Source organism: Nycticebus coucang, chromosome 22 (genome assembly GCF_027406575.1).
Source record: "Nycticebus coucang isolate mNycCou1 chromosome 22, mNycCou1.pri, whole genome shotgun sequence".
Lineage (NCBI taxonomy): Eukaryota > Metazoa > Chordata > Mammalia > Primates > Lorisidae > Nycticebus > Nycticebus coucang.
This window is the reverse complement of record NC_069801.1, coordinates 22,448,385-22,470,890: the sequence shown is the minus strand read 5'-3', so window position 1 is coordinate 22,470,890 and position 22,506 is coordinate 22,448,385. Positions and strand designations below refer to the sequence as shown.

The 22,506-nt window shown below is 49.6% G+C and overlaps 1 protein-coding gene across 7 annotated transcripts in view; it reads right to left on the bottom strand.

Annotated features, from left to right (window-relative positions):
* Window positions 1-863: 863 nt before the first annotated feature.
* Window positions 864-22,506, bottom strand: part of RCC1 (regulator of chromosome condensation 1) — a 37,259-nt gene continuing 15,616 nt past the window's right edge. For 3 of the 7 annotated variants that reach the window (XM_053576216.1, XM_053576217.1, XM_053576218.1), the window contains 10 exons: window positions 8,525-8,606; window positions 7,928-7,978; window positions 6,388-6,575; window positions 6,030-6,209; window positions 4,685-4,781; window positions 4,448-4,570; window positions 3,113-3,268; window positions 2,492-2,611; window positions 1,984-2,136; window positions 864-1,039 (listed from right to left, as the gene is read on the bottom strand). In XM_053576216.1, the coding sequence (XP_053432191.1) occupies window positions 864-1,039; window positions 1,984-2,136; window positions 2,492-2,611; window positions 3,113-3,268; window positions 4,448-4,570; window positions 4,685-4,781; window positions 6,030-6,209; window positions 6,388-6,575; window positions 7,928-7,978; window positions 8,525-8,597 (1,317 nt within the window). In that variant the 5' untranslated portion in view covers window positions 8,598-8,606. Of the gene's footprint in view, window positions 1,040-1,983; window positions 2,137-2,491; window positions 2,612-3,112; window positions 3,269-4,447; window positions 4,571-4,684; window positions 4,782-6,029; window positions 6,210-6,387; window positions 6,576-7,927; window positions 7,979-8,524; window positions 8,607-21,848; window positions 21,932-22,506 lie in introns of those variants that run through there. The other 4 variants (XM_053576214.1, XM_053576219.1, XM_053576215.1 and 1 more) reach the window with 4 other exon arrangements.

Sequence of the window (22,506 nt, the reverse complement as noted above, 5' to 3'; positions counted from 1 at the left end):
ACAGTTAAAAAAAATCAAAAGTATATTTTCAGCCACTGTACAAATTGCTGCTTGCTTTTTGGGACCAGACTCTTCTCCAGCCCTCTATCCCACCCTTACCTCTCAATATTGCTGTTTGTTTATAAAACCCTCTATCCTCTCTCCCCCCATACCCTGCCCTGCCCTACCCTATCCTGCACAAGTGGCTTTTTTTCAAGGTTTCAGGCCCTTAACAGGAGAAGCCAAATGAATAGGCAGGATACACCTGCTATGCCTGAGAGGCAAGCATATGGTTTGTGCTTCTGGAGAACTGCTAGTTAGCTTTTTTCTTGGTCAAGCGGAGGATCATTCTTTTTTGTCTCATGGACACCTGATCAGCTGGCTTGGGGTTACCCTGGCCATATAGCCATGCCTTTTCTCTAGACTCCTTCAGGCATGGGTCAATGATAGCTGGGTTTGATTACTATACCATTTGGCCAGTGGATTGTTGGGGACAGGAAAGGGGCACATGACTACAGTGGAGCTTGATGGAGACCCGACTTCTCAGTGTGGGCACGAAAACCTCAAGTGAGGAAGTTTTGGTTTCCTGGTAGGCAAACCAGGGCCAGCCAGGACGATGGAAGGTAGGGAAATGGGAGCAAAGGGCAAACCACATAGCTCTTTAGTGAGCAATATTCCTTCTGAACCACTCCCCATCCATCCCTCCCTTCATCCTGCAGATCCCAGGATAATTCCAAAAAGGAGGAAGAAAAAGAGAAGGATTCTGTTCTGCTGATGGGAAAAAGGCAGGAGATGACACGGTGTTCAGGGTTGGGGAGAGGCCTGCCAGAATCTTCCTTATTCTATGAAGGAGGTTGAGGGGGGCCAGGCCCTCAGAGGCTTCATCAACTCTGGTCCTTGTCCTTGACTAATAAGACTGTGTGCTGGCCCCCACTGGACACAGATAAGACCACTCGGTTCTCCAGCTGTTTGCCCGTCATCTCCACAGGGCTCCAGGCGTCCTCATCCTGCCCTGTGCCCAGCTGGTAGTTGGTGCCCATGCCCCAGGAAAAAACACGACCTGCAAGGGAGAGAAATGGGGACAGCTATCTCCAGGATTCCACCCCACCTTTTTGTAGTATAGAAAGCCGAGACATGGGAATGAATTTGGCCTTGAACAACAGCAACCTAACAAGATCCCAGCTTCTCAGTTTAGGGAAGATGTGAGATGCCAAGGAGATAAATGGACAAAAAAACCTTTGTAAACCGGAGACCACAGTCCTTACACATTGCCAAAGACTTCTTCTTGCTTCTAAGCATGGTATTCAAGGCCCTACATGACTGGCCACTCCCCAAAACCACATACCACCCTCTGTTCTCAGGACTAGCGACCTTTGAGAGTGCTCTGATGTCTCTCTGCCTGGGGTGCCATCCTTCGCTTTTCATAAAGGATTGAAACTTTGCAGTGCAGTGCAAGCCCGACCCCCTCAAGTAATCTTCCCAGATAATCTCAGATCAACCACCTCTTCCAGGCCCAGACTTCTAAAGAATCTCCCTGTCTGTCCCCCTCACCCACTCAGGTTTTGGAAGCCACTTATGCGTATTCTTGTCTGCTGTGCTTGTCAGGACTGACTGCTGAGCCTTCTCTTTCCTGGTAAGTTTCTAAATGCAACTCCTGGGGAAGCTGGCACATGCTAGGTGGTACATAAAGGCGTCACCATGATGGAAAGTGCAGAGAAGCCTGGATTAGGAATCTGGAGACCTTGGTGCAGGTCCCACTGTCTCCCTGGGCCTCAGTTTTGTTTTACTCCTTTGCAGAACAGATCACGTTTAATGCTTACTCCTTTTATGTTTATCAAAGTCAGCACTTCTGAGAATTAGGAATGAAGTTCCTAATACTAATACTCACTAATACTCTGCATCTCAGCTCTCCCCAGTGGTGAACATCACAGTCTGCTGAGGAACTTGGTAAAGAATCACAACCCCTGGGTTCCAACCAGACCGAGTGTGGGCAGCCCCACTCACCATCCTTGGTCACAGCATACCCCACAGAGGCCCCACAAGCTACTGAGGAGACCGTGGGCAACCTGGAGATGAGGGTGGGTATGCTCTTCTCCTCAGCACCCTCCCCAAGGCCCAGTCGCCCATACTCAGCCCGGCCCAGGCTGTATGCTTTTCCTGTGGGAGAAGGGAGAGAGGTAAGCAGTAGCAAAGGGTATGCTCTAGGCAAAATAGGTGGTAGGCCAGGTGAGTCCTCATGTTTGTGGGAGCTTGTCCCCACTCCCGAGGCCATCAGAGGAAGGTCTGCAGTGGCTCTTCCTAATTTTGTGAGAACTTCCACATACCTCCGCTTTGAACTCACACACTTGGAAGAACAAGACTCTGGGGGGATGGGGTGTCCCACACAGACCCACATCTGGCACAGTCCATGGAACAAGCCCAAGTTCCAAGGACTATGGTCTCAGGAATCTGGCTAGGCCTGAGCCCTAGGAACACTCCACCCCCAACCTAGAGAAGGACCTGGAGGCCCTACCTTCTGAATCCAAGCAGACTGTATGGTGCAGGCCACCAGAGAAGCCCACCCAGGACTTGGTGGAATTCTTGAAAGATGTTAGGTTCTGGGGTATGAAGCAAGATTCTGTGCCTGGAGTTCCTGGGTAAAAGGCCAGAATAGGTGTTCTGGGAGCTGCCCTTCCTTTTTTTTTTTTTTTTTTTTGTAGAGACAGAGTCTCACTTTATGGCCCTCGGTAGAGTGCTGTGGCCTCACACAGCTCACAGCAACCTCCAACTCCTGGGCTTAAGCGATTCTCTTGCCTCAGCCTCCCAAGTAGCTGGGACTACAGGCACCCGCCACAACACCCGGCTATTTTTTTGTTGCAGTTTGGCCGGGGCCGGGTTTGAACCCGCCACCCTCGGTATATGGGGCCGGCACCTTACCGACTGAGCCACAGGTGCCGCCCGGGAGCTGCCCTTCCTAATCCCTTTACAGGGAGGCCACCCCCATCAGGAGATGAATATTCTCACTTTACAGATGACAAAAGCATGGTTCTGAGTGGTTAAATAACCCCACAAAGGGTACAATATGAATGGCTGGTAGAAGCAGGACTGGAACCCCAGTCATTGAGTCATGCCCGATGCTTGGCTTGGGACTTACCAAGCTGATGGTAGTTGGAGAGGCCAAAGCCATATACATGGCCCTCGAGGGAGATGGCAAAAGTGAAACAGGCACCACAGAAAGCATCCTGGAATCTCACATGGCCCCGGCTTCCCCTGGATTTCAGCATCACACACTTAGGGAGCAGGAGTCTTTCTGCAGGCAGAGAAGGATACTATGGTCAGTGACAGACACACACACACACACACACACACACACACACACACACACACGCCGTGAGTCTGTTTCTTTTCCATTACAAAAGCCCTCGGAGGAGGGGCGGCGCCTGTGTGGTCAGTGACAGACACACACACACACACACACACACACACACACACACACACACACACACACGCCGTGAGTCTGTTTCTTTTCCATTACAAAAGCCCTCGGAGGAGGGGCGGCGCCTGTGTCTCAGTCGGTAGGGCGCTGGCCCCATATACCAAGGGTGGCGGGTTCAAACCCGGCCCCGGCCAAACTGCAACCAAAAAATAGCCGGGCGCTGTGGTGGGCGCCTGTAGTCCCAGCTACTCGGGAGGCTGAGGCAAGAGAATTGCTTAAGCCCAGGAGATGGAGGTTGCTGTGAGCTGTGTGAGGCCACGGCACTCTACCGAGGGCCATAAAGTGAGACTCTGTCTCTACAAAAAAAAACAAAAAAACAAAAGCCCTCGGAGGGAGACTACACAGGGACTCCTATGCCTACTTTTTTTTTTGATACAGTCCCACTGTGTTGTCCCAGGATAGAGTGCTGTGGCATCAGCCTAACACACTGCAACCTCTAACTCCTAGGCTCAAGCGATCCTCTTACCTCAGCCTCCTGAGTTGCTGGGAGTACAGGTGCCCACCACAACACCTGGCTGATTTTTCTACTTTTACTAGACACAGGGCCTCGCTCTTACTGAGGCTGGTCTCGAACTCTTGAGCTCTTGCCTCAGCCTCCTAGAGTGCTAAGATTACAGGTGTGAGGGTGTGAGGCATCACACCCAGCCTCTTATCTCTATTTTATAGAAGAGGAAACTGAGGCCAAGAGAATATAAGTGCCTTCTCAGATTCCCACAGTCATTATAGGTAACATTTACATGGAACCTACCATGCACCAGACAGTCTTCTAATTAATCCATTTAACTTCACAACAACCTAATGAAGTAGGTTTAGGGGTAGGTTAAGTGTAGGGATGAAGAAACTATGTCCAGGGGCCCATAGCCAGTAGGTGGCAGAAACAGGATTCAAACCCAAGGTCCACCTGAAGCAAGCCTAACCACAGAATCCTTTGTCTTTGGCCCTTTACTGGGGGCTCACTTGCCCATTTGACCTGCTGGGGGTACCAAGACCTACCAAGGCCCCTCCGGCCACCACGAATGGCAAATAACTCAGGCACACGGCCCAGCTGGCCCTGTTCCCCACAGCCCAAGGTGTAGAGGTCGCCATCAACTGTCAGCATCACCAAGTGGTCATTTCCTGAGGGTGAGAAGAAGGTCATGGATGCGCGGCTTGTTTATAAAGCCCAAGCCTGGGCCAGCCTCAGAACAGGGCTCTTAGTCTCCTGCCCAGAGCAAGTACCTCCAGACTTACCTGAGGCTACCTTCACCACAGGCGCATCTAGCTGCACCTGTATGGGCACCATGCTCTTCTTCATGGGCTCCAACAGCCCAATTACACCATTATTGTCCTAGAAGGGAGGGATATAGCACTTACCAGCCAGTCTTGCCTGCCTCATACCAGCCAAGTCCAGACTTGCAGGCAGCCATGGAGCTGTCTTATGAAGGGCTCTGGTACTAGATAGATATGAAGAGGCAAGGAGGAGCCAGGCCACATGCTGCAATACTCAGAAATGAAATCATATGTGGTATAGGATTTGCATTCAAATAACCAAGAAGCAGGGGGGGTGGAAATAAACAACTCTAGCCACACAATAATTGTTGAAGCTATGTGGCAAGTAGATGGGACTTCAATATATTATTCTGATTATTATTATTTTTGAGACAGAGTCTCAAGCTGTCACCCTGGGTAGAGTGCTGTGGCATCACAGCTCATAGCAACCTCCAACTCCTGGGCTCAAGCGATTCTCCTGCCTCTGCCGGGATCCCAAGGAGCGAGGGCTACAGGCACCCACTACAATGCCTGGCTATTTTTTGGTTCCGTCATTGTTGTTTGGCAGGCCTGGGCTGGATTCTTTTTTTTTTTTTTGCAGCTTTTGGCCAGGGCCTGGGTTTGAACCCACCACCTCCGGCATATGGGGCCAGCGCCCTACTCCTTGAGCCACAGGCACCGCCCACTGGGCTGGATTCGAACCCGCCAGCTCAGGTGTATGTGGCTGGTGCCTTAGGCACTTGAGCCACAGGCACTGAGTCTATTCTGATTATTTTTATATTGAGTTTGCATTTCTCCATAAAAATTTTTAAAAATATCCCTGATGAGGAAACACCCTATCAGATTCCTTTATTTTTGACATTTCAAAATGAATTAAATACCAAACTTCTAAAATAGTTTAATGCTGAATCTGTTTTTTAATGTATATTCCTCTGCCTTGAAAACTCTAAGCTCTCTGGGATGCAACAATCCCTGCCTCCCTGCCCTAAGCCTCTGTGAAGGGTGGAAAAGGGCTAGATGGTCAGGGGGAGGCTGAAGGTAGGGAGATGGGTGAGGGCTTCCTGGATTAGCCTCAACCCAGGAACATCCTTGAACTGTTTTTTGCCCAGGAAATATACTACATAACATCAGATTTAAAGAATCAGCCAGAGTTGTAGATAGGCCTGGATGATGAAGCCAGAGACCTGGGTCTGGGCCTCAGTTCTACCTATGGGCTTTTATCTCCTCAACAATAAACGTAATGGGGGCATGGAGGTGGATTACCTTTGGGGCCCTATCAACTGGTTCCACCTGCCAGGACCCATGAGTTTTCCAGACCCAGCCTTACCCGAAAGGAGCCCCAAAGGAAGACACGGCCATCCTCGGTGAGGGCTGCTGTGTGACTGTCTCCTGCTGACACCTGTACCACCTTCTCTTGAAGTTCCACTTTGCCAGGGACCATCTCTGAGCCCTCCACTGATGTGTCCCTTCCCAGAGCACCTTCATCATTGCAACCGAAGGAATAGACCTGTGTCCAGGATGCCCCATTAGTGTAAGGTCTGTCTCTCAGTCCATTCTGACTCAGGCCACTCCCTGCTTAGCTAGCCAGCTCTATCTCCACAGTGAAAAGCGTGCGGCTCAAAGGTCCTGCCCCAAACCCCCCAACCCCACGTCTTGTCCAATCCTGTGCCAACCCCACAACCTACCTGGCCACTTTTGCTTAGACACACGGTGTGCATCCCCCCAGCCTCGGCCTGAACAATATCCTCTGGAATGGGCACCAGGGCTGGCTTCTTCCTCTCCATCACATTCTCACCTAGCCCCAGCTGGCCCACATCGCCCTGGCCCAGTGTCAGCACCAAACCTGGTTCTGTGTTGTGGGACCTGTGTGAGACTAAGGGGTGAAGAAGACAGCCCTGAGTTTGTAGGATGACAGGAGAGAGGGGAGGTCACTTCATGGGCTCTGGGATCACACAGATCTAGGTTCAAGCCCCTGCTCTGCCACAGACTATTAGTATCATCTTTTCTGAGCCTAAGTTTCTCATCTGTGAAACAAGGATAACAAAAATTCCTCTCATAGGGTTTTTGTGAAGATTAAAACCTGAACACAGGGTGGCACCTATGGCTCAAGGGGTAGGGCGCCGGCCCCATATGCCAGAGGTGGTAGGTTCAAACCCAGCCCCGGCCAAAAACTGCAAAAAAAAAAAAAAAAAACCTAAACACACTGGCTGGGCGCAGTAGCTCATGCCCATAGTCCCAGCTACACAGGAGGTCGAGGCAGGAGGATTGCTTGAGCTCAGGAGTTTGAGACCAGCCTGCACAAGAACGACCCCCGTCTCTACTAAAAAATAATAGAAAAATTAGCCAGGCATGTGGTGGGAGACTGTAGCTCCAGCTACTCCAGAGGCTGAGGCAGGAGGATCACTTAAACCCAGAAGTTTGAGGCTTTTGTGAGCAAGGCTGATGCCATGGTACTCTAGCCTGGGCAACAGAGTGAGATTCTATCCCAAAAAACAAAAAACCCTGAGCACATTAATATGAGAGAGAGGAAATGGAAAAGTGGGGAGGGTTAAGAGGACAGTGAGGACACAAGATGGTTTTCCTAATTAGCCGTAAGTAACTGGTAAAGAGCCATGGTGTCAGCAGTCAGCTTTCAGATAATAATGTCTACCCTTTACTGACTGCTTACCCTCCTAATTCTAACTGCGTTGCAGTATCCCAAATTATGCTACATACTTTCCAGATTTAGGATTCTGCTTTAGGGAAAGGAACAGAGCTTCCCAGTTCAGCAACTTTCCCAGGGTCATAAAATTGAACTTCAGTACAGTCTGCTGAGTCTGCACTGAAACCAAGGGAGAACATCTGAGTCAAAGCACCATCCTCAATCTCCATCGTGGCCACTCTTTGTATTACCAGGCTGCGATTTGTAACTCCTGGGCATATTCACAGAAGAAAACTATCCCCTACGGCCCCTATCCAGCAGCAGATCAGCAGCTAAAGAGGAAAGGGCAGGAGTAAGAGTGAATGGAGCCACTTGCTGAAAGGTAGGAATCAACCAGCAGGCGGCACAGGGCCCCCTGCTGGCCAATGAAGGCCGCCTGTGCCCCCAGACGGCCAATGGCGTCCAGCCACTTTCCTGGGGGCGTGGCCACAGAGGCCAGCGCCGCCTTGGCTGCGCAGTGGGTGCGCTGGGCAGGGAGACGCCTGGTCGAGTTGTCTGGGTAGGAGGGCTCAGCCCATAGGCACCTTGGCAGGAGCGGGAACCGGGAACTCGGCGGGAGGTAGCAGCCCTCACGCCTGTAAAAGACAGACACCGTCTAAGCTTGGGTCCATACTCGCCCCTCCCAGCCTGGGGTGGCTCTTCTCTCCTCCCTGTCCTCCTCAGGGGTCCCAGGAAGAGAAGAAGGTACAGCCATCTCCCTCAAATACTGTCAGGCTATTATCCCATTTAATCCTCACAACAGCCCAGAGAGGTTAGTGCTGCTCTTGCCTTAATTTTATCAAATGGATAATCCATATTCAGCAAGATTAAGTGACTCAACCATAGTTACATGGCTAGAAAGTGGCAGAGCCAGGACTTGAACCCATTTCTGGAAATCAACAGTGCTAACCATAATGCATTACTGCCTGGGAAGAAGCCCTAGATCTAGTTTTTTGCCAGTACTGCCTTTTAGATGAGTCCCCAAGGGTGGTATTCAATGTGCCATAGGAAACCCTTTAGCTGGGGGGCATCCAGGGTTGTCCAAGCCCCTCATTTTCAAGTATCATGGAGGAAGGATTATAGTCCCAGATTCTCAGGGCTCCAAGATGCCGCCCACACCCAGAAATAGGAGATCAACTTACCCTTCACCTTCTTGCTTTTGGGGATGGCATCTTCTGGGGGTGACCTTCTCTTAGCTATGCGCTTAGGTGGCATCTTTTGGTCCTGAAAAACCCATAAATCACATGTAAGAAATGGTAAACATGGGCGGCGCCTGTGGCTCAGTGAGTAGGGCGCCAGCCCCATATGCCGAGGGTGGCGGGTTCAAACCCAGCCCCGGCCAAACTGCAACCAAAAAATAGCCGGGCGTTGTGGCGGGCGCCTATAGCCCCAGCTGCTCGGGAGGCTGAGGCAAGAGAATCGCGTAAGCCCAGGAGTTGGAGGTTGCTGTGAGCCGTGTGACGCCACGGCACTCTACCTGAGGGCGGTACAGTGAGACTCGGTCTCTACAAGAAAAAAAAAAAAAAGAAAAAAGAAATGGTAAACATTTTCCTAATTGGCAATATTTATCAAAAACCCTAAAAAAAAGCTAAAAGGAATTGCTAGCAATTCCACTTCCCAAAATTTATCACAACAATAGAAGAATGGAGTCACCCAGAGTTGTTCCACAAATACTCTCTAGTATATTCTTTATAACATTACAAAAAAAAAGAAAAACAGCCAATAGTGGACAAGCTAGATAATAACATGTGGAATATTCATGGTAGAACAATACGAAGCCATTCGAGTCTGGGCATGGTAGCTCACACCTATAATTCTAGCACTTTGGGAGGCTGAGGCGGGTGGATTGCTGGCTTGAGGTCAGGAGTTCAAGAGCAACCTAAGCAAGAGCCAGACCCCATCTCTATTAAAAATAGAAAAACTAGGGCAGTGTCTGTGGCTCAAAGGAGTAGGGCGCTGGCCCCATATGCCAGAGGTGGCGGGTTCAAACCCAGCCCCGGCCAAAACTGCAAAAAATAAAAATAAAAAAGAAAGAAAGAAAAAAGAAAAACTAGCTCGGTGTAGTGGCACACGCCTGTAGTTAAAGCTACTTGGGAGGCTGAGGCAAGAGACTACTTAAGCCCAGGAGTTGGAGGTTGCTGTGAGCTATGAAAGATGCCACAGAACTCTACCCAGGCTGATAGAGTGAGACATTGCCTCGAAAAAAAAAAAAGAAAAAAGAAAGAAAGAAAAAGAAAAAGAAAGAAAGCTGGGCACAGTGGCTCACGTCTATAATCCTAGCACTCTGGGAGGCTGAGGCAGGTGGGTTGCCTGAGTTCAGGAGTTGGAGACCAGCCTGAGCAACAGTGAGATCTTGTCCCTAAAAATAGCCGGATGTTGTGGCAGGCACCTGTAGTCCCAGCCACTTGGGGGGCTGAGGCAGGAGAATCACTTGAGCCCAAGAGTTTGAGGTTGCTGTGAGCTATGATGCCAAGGCGCTCTAACCAGGGCAACAAAGGGAGACTCTGTCTCAAAAAAAAAAAAAAATCAAAATGCATATACACATGAAAATGTGTAGAAAAAGTGAGTGGAAGAAAATAATATATATAATATTAAAAATGGTAACCTCTGGAAAATGAGATTATAGACAATTTTGGATTTTTTCCTTGTACCTACCTATATTAGCTGTTTTTTTTTTTTTTAATTGACATACAGTCTAACTATGTTCGCCATCGGCAGAGTGCTGTGGCATCACAGCTCACAGCAACCTCAAACTCTTGGGCTTAAACGATTCTCTTGCCTCAGCCTCCCAAGCTGGGACTACAGGTGCATGCCACAACTTCCGGCTGTTTTTTGTTGCAGGTGTCTTGTTGTTTGGCTGGCCTGGGCTAGGTTTGAACCCACTACCCTCAGTGTACGTGGCTGGTGTCATAATAGAGTGCTAAGCCTATTAGTTGTTTTTAAAAGAGCATTATATGTTTTCAGATTTTTTAGTCTGTTGTAAAAAAATTAGAACACTGGGCTCAGTGCCTGTAGCTTAGCGGTTAGGGTGCCAGCCACATGTACCAGGGCTGGTGGGTTCAAACCTGGCCCCAGCCTCCTAAACAAATAAACAACAACAAAGGGTGGTGCCTGTGGCTCAGTCGGTAGGGCGCCGGCCCCATATACTGAGGGTGGCGGGTTCAAACCCGGCCCCGGCTGAACTGCAACCAAAAAATAGCCGGGCGTGGGGCGGCACCTGTGGCTCAGTGAGTAGGGCGCCGGCCCCATATGCCGAGGGTGGCGGGTTCAAACCCAGCCCCGGCCAAACTGCAACAAAAAATAGCCGGGCGTTGTGGCGGGTGCCTGTAGTCCCAGCTGCTTGGGAGGCTGAGGCAAGAGAATGGCGTAAGCCCAAGAGTTGGAGGTTGCTGTGAGCCGTGTGACGCCACGGCACTCTACCCGAGGACGGTACAGTGAGACTCTGTCTCTACAAAAAAAAAAAAAAAAAATAGCTAGGTATTGTGGCAGGTGCCTGTAGTTCCAGCTACTCAGGAGGCTGAGGCAAGAGAATCACCTAAGGCCAGGAGTTGAAGGTTGCTGTGAGCTGTGATGCCACGCACTCTACTGAGAGCGATAAAGTGAGACTCTGTCTCTAAAAAAAAAACAAAATAGCCAGTGTTGTGGCTGGCCGCCTGTAGTCCCAGTTACCTGGGAGGCTGAGGCAAGAGAATCACCAAGAGTTTGAGGTTGCTGTGAGCTGTGATGCCACAGTACTCTACCAAGGCCAACATAGTGAGACTGTCTCAAAAAAAAAAAAAAAAAAAATTAGGCGGGCGCCTGTAGTCCCAGCTACTTGGGAGACTGAGGCAAGAGAACTGCTTAAGCCCAGGGGTTGGAGGTTGCTGTGAGTTGTGACACCATGGCACACTACCGAGGGTGATACAGGGAGACTCTGCCTCTAAAAAAAAAGAAATTAAAACATTGAATAACATTAACTAAAATACCCCTCATAACTCTCTCTATCCCTTAGATAGTAACTTTGGTGATGCATTACTGTTATCAACAGAGGGAAGGAAAGCTATTTTCATTAAATAAAACCAAACCAGACTATTTATCCTCTGTGATTAATAAGTGCCACTTCTGATAAGACCCTAGATTTCCTGAAAAGTCCAACAAGAGATTAAAAACTACACACACAGGCTCAGCGCCTGTGGCTCAAGCAGTTAAGGCACCAGCCACATACACCTGAGCTGGCGGGTTTGAATCCAGCCCGGATCCGCCAAACAACAATGACGGCTGCAACCAAAAAATGGGCGCCTGTAGTCCCAGCTACTTGGGAGGCTGGGCAAGAGTATCCTTTAGCCCAAGAGTTTGAGGCTGCTGTGAGCTGTGACGACACAGCACTCTACCAAGGGCAACCTAGTGAGACTTTGTCTCAAAACAAACAAACAAACAAACAAAAAAAGTACCTACACCTTTGTATGATATGTAAGAGCTAATAATGTGAAAGTTCTTACATAGAAGTGCCTAATAGGGCTTGGCACCTGTAGCTCAAGGGGCTAAGATGCCAGCCACATACACCAGAGCTGGTAGGTTCAAATCCAGCCCAGGCCTGCCAAACAATAATGACAACTACAACCAAAAAATAACCTGGCGATACAGCAGGTGCCTGTAGTCCCAGCTACTTGGGAGGCTGAGGCAAGAGAATCACTTCAGCCCAGGAGTTGGAGTTGTGATGCCATAGCACTCTACCCAGGGTAACAGCTTGAGGCTCTGTCTCAGAAAAAAAAAAAGAAGTGCCTAATACACAGTGGCTCATGCCTGTAATCCTAGGACTCTAGGAGGCCATGGTGGGTGGATTGCTTGAGCTCAGGAGTTCAAGAGAGCCTCCAGCTTGGCCCCTGTAGCACAGTGGTTACAGTGACAGCCGCACACACCAAGAGTGGTGGGTTCGAACCCAGCCTGGGCCAGCTAAAAAAAAAAAAAAACAATAACAACTGCAACAAGAAATATCCGGGCATTGTGGCAGGTGTCTGTAATCCCAGCTACTTGGGAGGCTGAAGCAAGAAAATCCTTTAGCCCAAGAGTTTGATGTTGCTGTGAGCTGTGATGCCGCAGCACTCTACCAAGGGTGACAAAGTGAGACTCTGTCTCAACAACATTAACAAAAAAATAGCCTGAACAAGAGTGAGACACTGTCTCTATTAAAAATAGAAAAAAACTAGTTGGGGCTCAGCACCCATAGCTGTGGTTAGTGTGCCAGCCACATACACTGGGGCTGGTGGGTTTGAACCTGGCCTGGGCCTGCTAAACAACAATGACAACAACAACAACAACAATACAATAGTCAGGCCTTGTGGTGGACGCCTGTATTCCCAGCTAATTGGGAGGCTAAAGCAAGAGAATAGCTGAAGCTCAAGAGTTTGAGGTTGCTGTGAGCTGTGACATCAAGGCAATCTACCCAGGGCAACAACATACTGAGACTCTGTCTCAAAAAAAAAAAAAAAAAAAAAAAACTAGTTGGGTGGCACCCAGTCCCAGCTACTCAGGAGGCTGAAGCAAGAGGATTGTTCAAGCCCCAGAGTTTGAGGTTGCTATGAGCAATAGACACCATGGCACTAGTGTCTAGAGCCTGCCCCAGGCAATACTCAGGTACACCCCTCTTGGAAGCAGTGATCTAATCTAACTCACCCCTTCTCTGTTTTATAGATGAGGGACAGAGACCTCTACCTAAGGTTAAAAATTCAACAAGAACCCCAAGAGCCCTACTCAGTCCTGGCTGTGGGCCAAACCAGCTGCTCTTCCTTATTCCTTCCTTCCTTCCAGGAGGTTCTAAGCGCCTCAGCCTCTCCAGCTCTCCCCTCCTTGGTAGATGAATACAAGACCAGGTACTTTTCTGGGAAAGTAACCAAGGACCTAGAACCCTGCCAATTCTGTGTAGGCTGAACTGCAGGTTGGGACTGGCCTGGTTCTGACTCTGATGAGGTGGCAGTTCTGAACCTCAGCCAACTTTTATCCTCCCAAAGGGCAGGACTCCTCCCCTCCAACCTGCCTCTGAGACTCATCTCCACACACTAAAAATGTGTGTTCTAAAAAATTTTTAAAAATTAAAAAAGATACAATGGCGCACACCTATAATCTAGCACTCTGGGAAGCTGAGGCAGGTAGATTGCTTGAGCTCAGGAGTTTAAAACCAACCTGAGCAAAAGCAAGACACCGTCTCTACTAAAAATAGAAAAAACTAGCCAGGAGTTGGTGGCGGAGGCCCTGTACTACTCTGGAGGCAGATGCAAGAGGATCGCTTGAGCCCAGTAGTTTGAAGTTGCTGTGAGCTATCTTGCCACGACCCTCTAGCCTGGGTAAGAGTGAGACTGTTTCATAAAAACAACTATATATATATAGCTAGTTTTTTCTCTCTCTCTATATATAAAACAACTTTGGGCTTAGAGGGAACTGGATTTGCCTTCCAGAGCTGTGTCTTGCTTACCCCTGGCCTTGGGATCTCAGCTGACCAGCAGCCTTAACCTCTCTGAGCTGTATCCTCATCTGTAAAAGGAGACACAATGACTATTTCTTGGACCTGTCATCAAGGCTGAATGAGGTGTTTGTAAAGGACCCTGCAGTGCCAAGCACACAGCAAGTACTCAAGAGATGGCAGTATTTATTCATGTATCCCACAAATATGCTTGGTTAGGCCAGGAGGTACAGCAAGGAGAAAGGAGACTAACCCTCTCCCCGCTCTCATGGAGCTTACATTCTACTAAAAAAGAAAAAAAGCCAAAATTATTATAGATGGTACCATGTGATATGATGAGAGAATAATTTGAACAACAATGTGAACATACTTAATACCACAAAACTGTACACTTTAAAATGGTAAATTTTTACTATATTATCACAAGAAAAACAAAAAGGCTGGGCACCCATAGCTCAGTGGTTAGGGAACTGGCCACATGCCAGTTCCAGGGCTGGTAGGTTCGAACCTGGCCTGGGCCTGCTAAACAAAAAAAATATAGCCGGGCATTGTGGCGGACACTTGTAGTCCCAGCTACTTGGGAGGCTGAGACAAGAGAATCGCTTGAACCCAAGAGTTTGAGGTTGCTGTGAGCTAGGACACTACGGCACTCTACTGAGGATGACAAAGTGAGACTCTGTCTCAAAAAAAAAAAGGAGGGCAGCACCTGTGGCTCAGTGGGTAGGGCGGCGGCCCCATATACTGAGGGTGGAGGGTTGAAACCCAGCCAGTCAAACTGCAACAAAAAAACAGCCGGGCATTGTGGTGGGCGCCTGAACTCCCAGCTACTCGGGAGGCTGAGGCAAGAGAATCGTCTAAACTCAGGAGTTGGAGGTTGCTGTGAGCTGTGACGCCTCAGCACTCTACTGGGGGCAATAAAGTGAGACTCTGTCTCAAAAGAAAAAAAAAGAGAATAACTTGGGATAGGAGAGAGGTCAGAGGTGTCATTTTAATTAACACATGACATATGAGAGGAAGCCAGCGAGGGAGACCAGGAGAAAAGCGTCCTAGGCAACAGTGCAATGCATTTAGGAGCCTGCTGAGGCCAGTGGAGCTGGGGCTGCAGCAATTGTTGAATGGGATGAAACAGGAAAGCAGGCAGGGGCTAGGTCACCCAAGGCCTTATAGAGAAAATACTAAAAAGTTTTAGGTAGATGAATGTCTTCATGAGCTTTACATTTATTTATTTATTTTTAGACAGTCTCACTCTAGCTCAGTGGGTAAGACGCTGGTCACATACACCCAAGCTGGCTGGTTTGAACCTGGGCCGGATCAGCTAAATAACAATGACAACTGCAAAACAAACAAACAAACAAAAAAAAACCCAGCTGAGTGTTGTAGTGGGCACCTGTAGTCCCAGCTACTTGGGAGGCTTGAGGCAAGAGAATCACGTAAGCCCTAGAGTTTGAGGTTGCTGTGAGGTGTGACGCCACAGTACTCTACCAGGAGCAACACAGTAAGACACTGTCTCAAAAAAAAAAAAAAAAAGAGTGGCACCTGTGGCTCAGTGGGTAGGGTGCTGGCCCCATGTACCGAGGTTGGTGGGTTCAAACCCAGCCCCAGCCAAACCGCAGCAGAAGAATAGCCGGGTGTTGTGGCAGGTGCCTGTAGTCACAGCTGCTTAGGAGAATCGCCTAAGCCCAGGAGTTGGAGGTTGCTGTGAGCTGAGACGCCACAGCACTCTACCAAGGGCGATAAAGTGAGACTCTGTCTCTACCAAAAAAAAAAAAAAAAAAAAGTTCATCCTAAAAAATCTAGGGATCCTTGGCTGGCCTGCCCAGGATCCTAGAGTGAGTTTGGCCTAACACAAGGACTCCCAGGCTCAGGTGAAAATAACCAGGCCTGACTTATGGCAGACTTCCATTTAGTGAGATGGAGAACACTGTGAAACCAACAGGAGAGAGGAGGCCTGAAGCCTCATTTTACTAGGTGTTTTAATCAAGTCCAAAGTTCTTGGGAGCCATCCCAGAAGGGACATTACACTGGCAAAATTAGATGGGGTAGGGGCATGAGATATGACAGATATCCTCTTGTTTTAGGTAGATGGCTGTACACGAAGGCAAGTATCTCATCAGCTCATCACAATGATCTGTAGCAGTTAGCTGGGACCAGGAGGGAGTGTTTAGTAGCATGGAAAAGTACTCAAACAAAAAATCAAGTGAAAAGCCAGGAAACAGAATTATGTCAGCATGGTTGGTGCAACACGATTGGAGTAGCATGGTTGGCACAGATGCTGGAATGACCTGTGAGCGGGGTGTGGAATGTCATCAGACAATAAGGGCTATGTGACATGGTTTGGGTACTCACAAAAGTCTGTCACTGTGCACTGCAGCTGACCCAGTCAACATCCCCTTAGCCACCTGTGTTTGGCTAACATTCTAGGGGCATCTCACTGCAAGCAGGCTATACTCCCACTCTACAGACAACAAAACTGAGGTGTTGGGTGGTGCCTGTGGCTCAAAGGAGTAGGGCACCATACACTAGAGGTGGCGGGTTCAAACCCAGCCCCAGCCAAAAACAGCAAAACAAACAAACAAACAAACAAAAAAAAAAAAAACACCAAGGTGAATATCTTGCCCAAGATTTGAAGAGAAAACCAAGATCTGAGCCACATTGGTCAGACTTCAGAGCTGGTGCCCTTGAGTGTTACAAGAAATCGCTTCTGCCCACTTCCTCCCCTAGGAAAGATAGCATTTTGTCTCTGGTCTTCCCGCTCCCACCTCCATTTCGTTCTCCAAGTCATTCATGATTTTTCTAAACCTCAAACTTGAAACAAGTTGCTTGCCTGCTCAGACTCTTTACTGGTTCCCTCTGGAACTGGACAATAGAGCCTACATTTCTCAGCCTGGTACCAGAGGTCTGCCCCCAGGGTCTGGTACCAACAGAACTCTGACCTCATTCCCCAAATGTCACATTCTCCCTTCTCTTTCCACAATCTCCCTGCCACTTGTACGAGGCTGGACTGCTAACCGTCATCTCTGTGCACTTTGCATCTCTTTACCTTGAGTGCCCTTCCCATCCCTATCCCACAGAAAAAAAGCTTCTAATTGTTGGTGGTGCCTGTGGCTCAGTGGGTAGGGCGCCGGCCCCATATGCCGAGGGTGGTGGGTTCAAACCCAGCCCCGGCCAAACTGCAACAAAAAAATAGCTGGGCGTTGTGGCGGGTACCTGTGGTCCCAGCTACTTGGGAGGCTGAGTCAAGAGAATCGCCTAAGCCCAAGGATTTGGAGGTTGCTGTGAGCTGTGTGACGCCATGGCACTCTACTGAGGGCGATAAGGTGAGACTCTGTCTCTACAAAAAAAAAAAAGCTTCTAATCATGTCTTTATGTCTTTTTTTTTTTTTTGAGACAGAGTCTCACTTGGTCACCCTTGGTACAGTGCCGTGGTATAATAGCTCACAGCAACCTCAAACTCTTGGGCTCAAGCAATTCTCTTGCCTCAGCCTCCTAGGTAGCTGGGACTATGGGCACCTGCCACAACACTCAGCTATTTTTTTAGAGATGGGGTCTCGCTCTTGCCCAGGCTGGTCTCAAACTGGTGAGCTCAGACAATCCACCCATCTCGGCTTCTCAGAGTGCTAAGATTAAAGGCATGAGCCACCACACCCAGCCCTTTTTTTTTTTTGAGACAGAGTCTCAAGTTGTCGCCCTGGGTAGAGTGCTGTGGCATTATAGCTCACAGTAACCTCCAACTCTTGGGCTCAAGCAATCCTCTTGCCTTGGTTTTTCTATTTTTAGTGGAGACAGGGTTTTGCTTTTGCTCAGGCTGGTCTCGAACTCGTGAGCTCAAGCAATCCACCCGCCTGGGCCTAGAGTGCTAGGATTACAGGAGAGAGCCACCTTGCCCGGCCTCTACTCATGTCTTAAAGTCACCTCCTCTGGTAAACCTCTGAACCCTCCTTCCATCCTAGAGAAACTGGGACAGTCTTTTGGATCACAATGACTTATACACCTATCAACCATACCACTCTGCTTCCCAATATGAGCTCCTTTGGGGGCACTGGCCACTCACTGTGTCTTTCACATGCAAAAACCTTTTACTTCTCATAACAAGCTAAAGAAGAGGGCATATCACTCTGATTTCACAGTTAAGGAAACTGAGGCTCAGACAGGTAACTTTAACTGCCTAAGTTCACACAGAGAGCCAGAAAAAGAACCCAGGTATATTTAATCGGTTAAAAAAAAAAAAAGAACAGCCTGATGAAGTGGCTCACGTTTGTAATCCCAGCACTCTGGGAGGCCAAGGTGGGTGGATAGCTTGATCCCAAGAGTTTGAGGTTACTGTGAGTTATGACACCGTGGCACTCTACTGAGGGCAAGAAAGTGAGACTGTCTCAAAAAAAAAAAAAAAAAAAAAAAAGAACAGGTCAGTTAAAGACAGACCATGATCCAGGTGGGAGCTAAGGCAGCCCGAGCAGGCTGAGCTCAGCCAAGTACAAGGAGCAAAGAACAGAAACCAGCTGGGAAGAAGATGGTGAGACCAGACAAGAGACACTGAGGCAGCTAGGGCCTGAAGGAGGGCCACATGGTGACAGATCCACTGAAAGACATGGAAAGGATACTGGGTACAACTCCCTGCTAGAGTAGAGAGAGCAATGAGTCAGTCTGACAAACCTGAGTTCTCTTTTGCCCCAGATTCTCTCTTTCTTTTTTATTTAGACAGAGTCTCACTTTGGTAGAGTGCTGTGCCATCATAGCTCACAGCAACTTCAAACTCCTGGGCTCAAGTGATCCTCCTGTCTGTCTCAGCCTCCAGAGTAGCTGGGACTATAGGAGCCTGCCACAATGCCTGGTTATTTATTTATTTATTTTTTTGAGACAGTCTCACTATGTTTCCCTCGGTAGAATACTGCGGTGTCACAGCTCACAGCAACCTCAAACTCTTGGGCTTAAGCGATTCTCCTGCCTCGGCCTCCCAAGTAGCTGGAACTACAGGCACTTGCACAATGCCTGGCTATTTTTTTGTTGCAGTTGTTTAGCTATCCCAGGCTGGTTTTGAACCCACCACCCTCGGTGTATGTGGCTGGCACCGTTAACCCTATGGGCGCCAAGTCAGCTATTTTGTTTTTTAGAGATGGGGGGTGGGTCTCACTCTTGCTCAGGCTGATCTTGAACTCTAGAACAATCCACCCATCTCAGCCTCTCAGAGTGCTAGGATTATAGGTGTGAGCCACTATGCCTGGTCCCTGCCCCAGATTCTTCATCTCTAGGCCCTGTGATGGGCAGACAGGGGTAGGGAAAGGGAGGCCACCTTCTAAAAGGTTGAGCCCTGCACCTGTGACCTGCTTATTCTCTAATGCACAATTTCGTCCTTTGTACAGACTCCCTAACTGCCCTGGGGGGTGTCTTCTTATCCAGTAATGAGTGTCTGGGTGCAGAGTAAGGAGTCCTCTTTTGTTCCTGTGTTCTAGCCCCAGTGCTCTCAACAGAGCTCCATATTCAAGGAGTTTACAATCCTTGTAAGAGTGTGAGACAGTCACAAATAAAAGTCAGATACTAGGTCAACTTCCACTAACAGGCACCCATGGTGTGCCAGCCTTTTCTAAAATGCTCTCACCTGTCTTCTGCAGGTGGTGTAATCATCCCTGGGTTTTAGAGATATGAGGATCAGGGAAAGGAGTCCCAGGCCATTACAGAGGTAGGATGACATCCCAGGTTTCCTGACCATACCACAGCAGTGTCCCAGCTACTCAACCCCTCCTCCTTTTTTTTTTTTTTTGAGACAGAGTCTCAAGCTGTCACCCTTGGTACAGTGGGTGGCATCATAGCTCACAGCAACTTCAAACTCTCGGGCTTAAGTGATTCTCTTGCCTCAGCCTCCCAAGTAGCTGGGACTACAGGTGCCCGCCACAACGCCTGGCTATTTTTTTGTTGTAGTTGTCATTGTTGTTTTAGCTGGCCCGGGATGGGTTTGAACCCGCCAGCCTGGGTGTATGTGGCTGGAGCCCTACCCACTGAGCTATGGGCACTGCCAGTTTCTTTACTTGTTGAATGAAGGGGACTGGCATCCCAGCCTAGACAGCGTATCAGGAGCTTGGTGCTCCTGCTATGACCCCCTGTGACCTCACCACTGCCTCATTTCTGCAAAGAGAGACAGGTGCAGCAGCTGCCTGCCAGACTCAGAGCTGAAGAATCTCTTTGTGTAGAAGGTCCCCAAGAGGGAAGGGAGGAGAGAACTCATTTGTCAACAAACATTTGCTGAACTGCTTGCTGTTATGCCAGGCAAGAGCTGGTATATTTCACACTAGGAATTCCTCACCCAGGATCACCCTGTACACAAGCTGTGCTTAGGCCTGTGCATTCAGCCCTTTCCCCCTGAAAAAGAGGCCACCACCCCGACCAGATGTTAGACCCTCACCACATGTGTTATTACCTTTATTTTACAGATAAGAAAACTGATCTCAGAGGGATTGGGTGGGTCACTCAAGGAAACCCCACTACCAACTTGCAAAGAACAGGATGATGCCTATTCTTGAGATGTCTTCTAAATAGAAGACTGGTGGTTCCCAGTTCATCTCTCCAGGCTCTGCTCTGAGGCCCTTCTTGGGGCAAACCTTCCCTGACACCTCCACCAGCCCCGCAGTGTTCCTTGCACACCAGACCTTTCATGCATCTTATCACTCTCCCTTTCCGGTCACTGAAAAGCCTGTGGTATCCCTGACCACAACATTCCCCTATACCAACCTTTGCTTCTGCTGTGTGCCCTGCCTAAATCACCCAACCCCCCTCCCCCACCAAGCTGTTTGAATTACTACTGTTCCTTCAAAATACTGTTCAAAAGTCACCTAACCTGGCTCAGTGCCTGTAGCTCAAGCAGCTAAGGCGCCAGCCACACCAGAACTGGTGGGTTCGAATCCATCCAAACAACAATGACAACTGCAACCAAAAAATAGCCTAGGCTTGTGGTAGGCGCCTGTAGTCCCAGCTACTTGGGAGGCTGAGACAAGAGAATTGCTTAAGCCCAGGAGTTGGAAGTTGCTGTGAGCTGTGATGCCACACACTCTACCCAGGGCGACAGCTTCAGTCTCTGTCTAAAAAAAAAGTCACCTAACCTGGAAAACCATCCCTAACCTTCCTGGTTAGTGTTTGTGGTCCCCCCCCCCTCCCGGATTCCCGTAACACTTCATACACACAACACAAATCACACGTGGTCGGAGTTCCATTAATATCTCATGAATGAATGAGTTTCCAGCAGCATCACCCCAGGCTCCAAGAACATATTTTGGTGATCACACTGGACTGCAACTGTGGGCCTACATGAGGTCTCTCCAAGGAGCGCCAGGGCCCGCCCTTCTCACCATTGTCCCCCACCCCTGCAACAGCAACACGGAAGACCGCCAGCAAATACTTCGTTGACAGATTGAGCTAATTCGGAGTTCACGGCACACCGCTACAACTGTTCAACAGTCATCATCTGGGTGCCTACTAACGCTGAGGATTCTTTCTCTGCAGCGGAACCTCGGCACCCACCCTTGAGCTCCCAAAGTAGACCCTCTCTCGGACAGGGTTCCGACCCTGATCTGCAAACCACTTTCTCTAAATGCATGCTGAAGACCACATTCCCCGCTGCGAAAATGCAGTCCCCGCCTGGGAGGCCGCCCCAGCCGGCTAGGCGCTCAGGTCTGCGCATCCGGGGTTGGCGAGGTCACCGCTGCCGCGCGCACCCGGCCCGCCCCGTTCGGGCCGTTTGAATCTCCCGCCTGCGCGGGCGCCACAGGGCGGACGTAAGAAGCGCGGCGGCGGAGGGGCCGCGCGGCCCTCGCTCCGGTGAGGCGGGGCCAGGCTGGCAGCCTGGGCGCCCCGCGGGGCCAGATGCTCGCGCGCGAGCCCCGACTTTCCTGCCGCCCGCTTCACGTGGGGCTGGCTCCGCGCGACCCAGGCGGGAGTCAGCAACGACTTCGGCCCACCGAGGACCAGGCAGTGCTCCGACTGTGGCCACCCCAGGCGCCGCCTTCCACCCAGACCTTCCGTGGGTCACAGGCGCGACCTACCTTGGTGCAGATCAGCCACCAGAACTCCAGCGCCCGCCAGCCGGGCCGCGAACTGCCCCAGAGCATGCGCTCTACGGGTCTCCGGCCTCGACCCGGGGCGAGAAAGGAAAACAAAGAGCCCAGCGGCCCCTGGCGGCCACCCGGAGAAGTACAAGTGGCACGCTTTGGTTAGGGAACTCTTGGCCAAGATCTCTTCTCTGCCCTGGCTGCGGGGGTTGTGTATTTTGGAAACACCAAATCAGGGCAAATGAACTGACAAAGATTACTTGAATTTGGGATATTTAGGCAAGGTCTTATGGATAAAAAAAATACTGATCTTCCCTGCCCTCAAGAGGGTCTCATGGCCAGGTGGAGTGGTTCAGGCCTGTAAACTGGGAGGCTGAGGTGGGAGGATTCTCTTGAGCTCAGGAGTTCAAGACCAGCCTGAGCAAGAGCAAGGTCCTGTCTCTACTAAAAATAGAAAATAAGTTAGTTGGGCAGGCACATGTAGTTACAGCTACTTGGGAAGCCAAGGCAGGAGAACTGGTTCAACCCAGAAGTTTATTTATTTATTTATTTATTTATTTATTTTGGTTGCAATTCAGCTGGGGCCGGGTTTGAACTCGCCACCCTCGGTATATGGGGCCGGCGCCTTATCAACCGAGCCACAGGCGCCGCC